At 43.8% G+C, this 5,534-nt stretch overlaps 1 protein-coding gene across 3 annotated transcripts in view; it reads right to left on the reverse strand.

The window, feature by feature from the left end:
• Window positions 1-935: 935 nt before the first annotated feature.
• The window catches only part of CCDC25 (coiled-coil domain containing 25), a 41,880-nt gene continuing 37,281 nt past the window's right edge, over window positions 936-5,534 (reverse strand). For all 3 annotated transcript variants that reach the window (XM_040464497.1, XM_040464346.1, XM_040464419.1), the window contains one exon: window positions 936-4,257. In XM_040464497.1, the coding sequence (XP_040320431.1) occupies window positions 4,228-4,257 (30 nt within the window). In that variant the 3' untranslated portion in view covers window positions 936-4,227. The remainder of the gene's footprint in view (window positions 4,258-5,534) is intronic.

Genomic DNA, 5,534 nt, shown 5'->3' on the forward strand with positions numbered 1-5,534 from the left:
GGGTACGCACTCATCTCTACGTGTTTTTGTATGAAAATTCTGGTTTCAACCTATCTTTCCCATATGGGTTAATTTACTCAAAAACTTAAACCTCTTGGGGCGCCTGGGTGGCTCAGTCGGTTAAGCAACCAACTTTGGCTCAGGTCATGATCTCGCGGTTCTGGGAGTTCAAGCCCTACATTGGGCTGTGCTCAGAGCCTGGAGCCTGCTTCGTTCGGATTCTAAATTCTCTCTCTGCCCTTCCCCTACTCATGCTCTCTCCCAAAAATAAACATTAAAAAAAAGTAAAAAAAAAAAACCTTAAAACTCCAGAATTCTCATAGTGAAGGAGGTGAAAACCAAATGGATGTGGGTATTGCCCCGACCAGTGAGAAACAGAACTCAAATGTCTTCTAATAATCATTTAAGAATTCCAATATGCTTTTGCAGCTGGGAGAGAAACATGAATGTTTCTGTGGCTCCCTCTACCCCCATACCTGCCTGCAAACGCACTGTTACAGACTAAGCACTGCCACAGAAGGGGTGCAGCTGTCAACAACGCTGGTCTGGACCACTCCACTCCTCAAGGGTATCATCCAGCAAGTCTTCACATTTGTAGCCTCGTCCTGGTCAAAATCTCAGCAGACCCCTAGGATTTGTGGCAGGTGGGGTATCAAGTCGTGAACTTCAAATACCAGAGCTCAAGTACCATGGCCCTTGAGCTCCAGGCTTTTGACTTCTCGTCCTGGAATCTCTTCCCGGATTCCTAGGCAATCTTCCCTTCACCCTAGTTTGTTCTTTTCCTCCCACTAAGAAACAAAACTGTTTGAAGGGCATCATTTCAGGCAGCCAGGAACCTCCCCGTTCCTACTGGCCTAAAATAAGCATGCAGAGCCCATCAGTGAGCCTGAGGCTTGGAGGAGCCAAGTTGAAAGTAAAATCCCCTACACACTTGGTTCTACTCAAACTATAAGCTTTTATTGAATTTTACATATCATTCATCTGGGACATGATGACTATGCAGCTGGCATCTTCTCGTTCGTGAAATGATACAGCGCACATAAAGTCTCTTGCCCTGTGCCGGGCCCACGTGTGCCGAGCAGAGAGCTGTCACGGAGTGAAACTCGAATGTGAGTCTGCCTGGGCACTGGCAGTGGCTTCCTCATCTCTGAGCTGTCACACTCGCTGGAGTTACACGGGTCAAGGCTGACAGCTTGGAATTTAAGTTTCTCATTTTACACTTCTGATTTTATTAAGTTACAGACTGTTTCATAGTCTACTTTAACATCAGAAGGTTGCCCACCGACTTTACTGTACTCATGTTGAGTATGGGATTTTTTATTCACCAGGCTACACTTCCAACCAAACACAGAAAGAGCAGGCTTTGGCATCACAGCTTAGGAAGAACTGGAGAAGTGTTCTATTTCCCTACCCTGTGCAGTTTTCCCCATAACCTGTTCTATGAGAACAAGGGTTTCCCCTCTCAGATGCAAACGTGGAGGGAGAGCACTGGCTCCGAGCTGGAGGCTAGGGCTAAATTCTCTCCACTCCTCTGCGTACTCCTGACGCCTTCCTTCCTGAGTGGGGAAACCTTGGCACTGAACAGTTAAAAGGCTCACCCAAATCCGTGCTTCGAGACAGAGTCATAAACAGTACAACAAAATAAACATGAGCTACCGATGGGGCTCAGCTAACGCTTATTGCCTATTCTGCTCATGTCAAAGCCTTCTGTGCTTTGGGAAGTTTCCAAATACGTGTTCCTGCACAGGAACTGTGACAGAGCTCCCCTGCCAGAAGATCGTGAGCCCAGGTCAACAAAGGTGGATAAGAAACAAATTCTTTAGCTGTAAGAGTAAGAGCAGAGTTTGTGAAGTAAATTCAATAATGTGAACCTCACCCACAGGCAGGTGAGTGGGGAAATGAGACAGTTAATAAGAGAAGCCCTCAGGAGGCACGGATTTGATCAAGGGCACAGCTCATAAAAGTAACGATTGGGAATTTTCCTATAGGAAGTTTAGGAAACCTGCCAATAGCAAGAAATGAGATGGCTCCAGTGCCAGAATTTTGACCTGTTGTCACTGAACCAGTGTCCTCAAGAGAAAACGTCCTTGTTGTTGTTGTTTTTTCCTGGGATCCTGGGTGCTGGGGAAAAGACTGCCCAACACACACAGGCAGGGAGCTAGGAATCCAACTTGGAGAATTCAGAGAGGCCTTGACGTTGTAAACCAGTGTGGGGAGAATTAGGACATGTTTGAAATTCGGACCCCAGGATCTCTCACACTGCACTCAAAATAGAGGTCTGCTTCAAAAGTCCCACCTACACCTGTTGTGACGTGGGGTACAGAGGAGTCCTTCGGTGAAGTGGTGGCAGGGTGAGGTGACGCAGGTGGGGCTAGAGGCAAGATGTCCCCGTTTTCGGTGTTTGCCGCAGCATGAAAGACGTGCCTCCGTACCGGGCAGGGCGGCCAGCTCACTGAAGAGGTACCGCTATCAGCTCACACTCAATCCAGAGAGGGTTTGGGGAAGGTCATGCACTTTGGCCCAGTGGGCATCTGGTGTGGGTGCGAGATGCATGTGACAGTGGGGGAGGAAGAAGATACCCCTCTAGAACCTGCCATGTTGAGTCTCAGATGGATGAGGGTATTTTTTTTTTAGAGCCAGATCATCCCCCAAACCAGCTTGGGGATGGGGATAATGAGCAGATTCTAAGAATTCATGTATCAATGTCCTTCCAAATAAAAAATGATTCTTTATTATTACATTTTTAAAATCACAGAACCCCAGGGTGAATATTATTACACACACACACACACACACACACACACACACACACACACACGATCATTAATTTCTGGAGTCATTTCCCATACCCCCTCTCAAAAATCTGGCTGAGCTATGCCTCAGGGAAATTTTCCAGTTTCCAACTCCACACACCAATTTGGGATAAATAGAAACACTGAAGTCTTTTGGTTTTACCCATAGTTCCAAAGTGCTATTATAGGTAGAGTATTTGTTGGAGGAGATAATTTTTGCTGGGTTAGAATACAGTGAAGAATAAAAGAAGTTGCGTGTAGAGCTCTGGGTGTGGTTAAAATGTGAATCTGCATGCCTCCTGACCTGCAGACTTTATTCTCTTCCCCTTTCATGGTTTTGTTTTGTCTCTTCCTACAGGGACTGCAATAAAAATAGGTCTTCTATTTGGAATCACACTGGAGAGCAGGTGGTTCAGATGAGCAGTCTTGTTACATATTAAGTTACTGGGTCTACAATTGAGAAATCTGAACTCTGGGGTTACAAATCAAAATAAATATTATTTCAAGGTAAATAAACAAATTACTTGGCTGGCTCATGAAATGCTTAATTTTTTTTCCTAAAATCATAACCGCAACACGGACTTTTTGTTTTAGGCTGCATCCCAAGACAAAAATCAGGTAACCTACATCTTCAAAAGGACGCAGAGCATGCCTTCCGGTTTCTCCCAAGTGCTGAGAAATGGCTCCAGAGCCTGGAAGTCATCAGGCACGTGGCTTGGGTTACGTGGCGTTCAGGTAAACACTGCCACACGCCCAACCTTGATGAACACTGACTACTTCTCTAAGTACGATGGTACCTGGGGGGGAGGCCCTCACTCAGAGAAAGGATGCAGAAGGGAGAAGTTAGGACAAGCTGGGAGCTGAGGACAACTCCGCTAAGAGACTCAGGTGACACAATGGAACGGGAATACTGAAGCCAGCAACCTTCTGAAAATATCACCACCACCATCAAAACCCATAAGCTTTTTTTTTCTAGTCAGGAAATCAAGGCTGAGGGGAACATTCGCATATACTGCTCACTAATACATTCTTCTTAACAGAAGAAGCTATTTTAAGAACATGAAAAGCTTTCAAGACATCTGTTTTCAGGGACAGAGCACAGTAACAAATACTCTTCAGAGCTGGTTCATTCTAAAGTCTATCCCAGGAACAAGGGCAGCCAACTTTCATGAGGTACTAAGACATGTTCCGGCAAAAATATTTTCACTTTCCTAAAGTTATATGCTATTTTCAAGTCCAAATATATTATAAATATCTGATCCTTTTCTGTTGGCAAAAAAGGAAACACTTTTTTTTTTTAAACTCTGAAGCTGGTAATATTTGTGTAGAATGAAGGTAGAATTTTACTCATTTTTTTATAACTCAGAACACAGATGAAATCAAAACGTCTGCAACTGTCCCTAAATTCACATCTTTAAAAGGTCCTTTCCTCCATTTACATGAATTCATCTGAATCATTGCCGTCCTGTAGGAAAGAGAAAAGGGACACTGTGAAAGCCTTCAAAATAAATAACTCCGTTTAAAAAATGTACACAATTAGTCTTAAGTAATAAGCTTCCTCACACGTAACTGCAGCGGTCAGAAAGTAAAAAGTAAAATCACTAAATTCACTCACGAATTCTCTATCTGAAAGTAGGAGTTGTTCAAAAGAGCTGGATTCTCTAAGTTGTCAATAACATAGTGACAAGTGACCAGAGGTTTCCAAAGTATGAAGTAAGGCTCAACTGACCTCGTATAGGACGTAACAAGTGTGACGGGAAGAAAACGTAATTGCTCCTTCAACAAATACACCAAGATATGAATCCAAACAGATCTTGCCTCAAACCTTCTGCCCATGATACTGCCAGTATGCAAACCCTTCTTTGGTCTACATTCCATTATTTTGAGCCTCAAGGTTATCGCAAGATGTTTTTTGTTTTTTTTTTTCTAAATAGGAAAAGTGATTAGGAAGCCACAGGCTGGATACCAAGTTAGTTAGCCTGCCAAGTTATTGATTAAAAACCCGACATGATGGTATGTAGTATAAAGGCGCTGATTTTATTGTGTGGCTTATACACGAGTCCTGAAGGCCAAGTACAAAAGAGTGCCAGACTCCACTTTGAGCTACCGCATGCCCTGAACACTGCTCCGGGTGCCAACGTTTACTAATAGTGTAAGTTTGGGACATTCGCTTGAAAATGTCTCAACCTGAACATATCAATTGTTGCAGCTTCTCTTTCCCATTGTTTGATACCCGAGCTGTTAGAGAAGAGGAGAGGGCTCAGGCTTACAGGTGTATATGTTTTTCACCTTCTTAATAGCTCTTATGAAAGATGGGTAAGGAAACAGGAGATATAGGCAGGAAACAATGGTCTGAAGTCTGGTTTGATCTCTGGTTTCATTCAGTAGTTTCCTCTGTGCTTTTCTTCAATTAGCACAATGCACCCAGGGCACAGTAAAAATGTCTTAGATAACTGCACCCAGAGAAAACTCCTGTTGGTACTCTATGCCGGAACCAGAACTGTGACTGCTCTAGAGTCTGACGCTGAAATCACAGCATTACAGATGTTCAGAGAGTCACCATCTATCTCGAAGGTCAGCATTAGATCTGGAACACTGAGGAGGAAAAATGCTCGAAGATAATCTGGGTTGGTGACAATGAAAGTGTGTCACTCTCTATAAAGGCCAGGAGTCAGATCCGCAGAGTTCCGGTGTGTCTGCAGATCTGTATCTGGGGATTACAGTAACTTTTTTTTTTTTTTT

This window comes from Herpailurus yagouaroundi, unplaced genomic scaffold (assembly GCF_014898765.1).
Source record: "Herpailurus yagouaroundi ecotype Mexico unplaced genomic scaffold, PumYag 28, whole genome shotgun sequence".
Taxonomy (NCBI): Eukaryota; Metazoa; Chordata; class Mammalia; order Carnivora; family Felidae; genus Herpailurus; species Herpailurus yagouaroundi.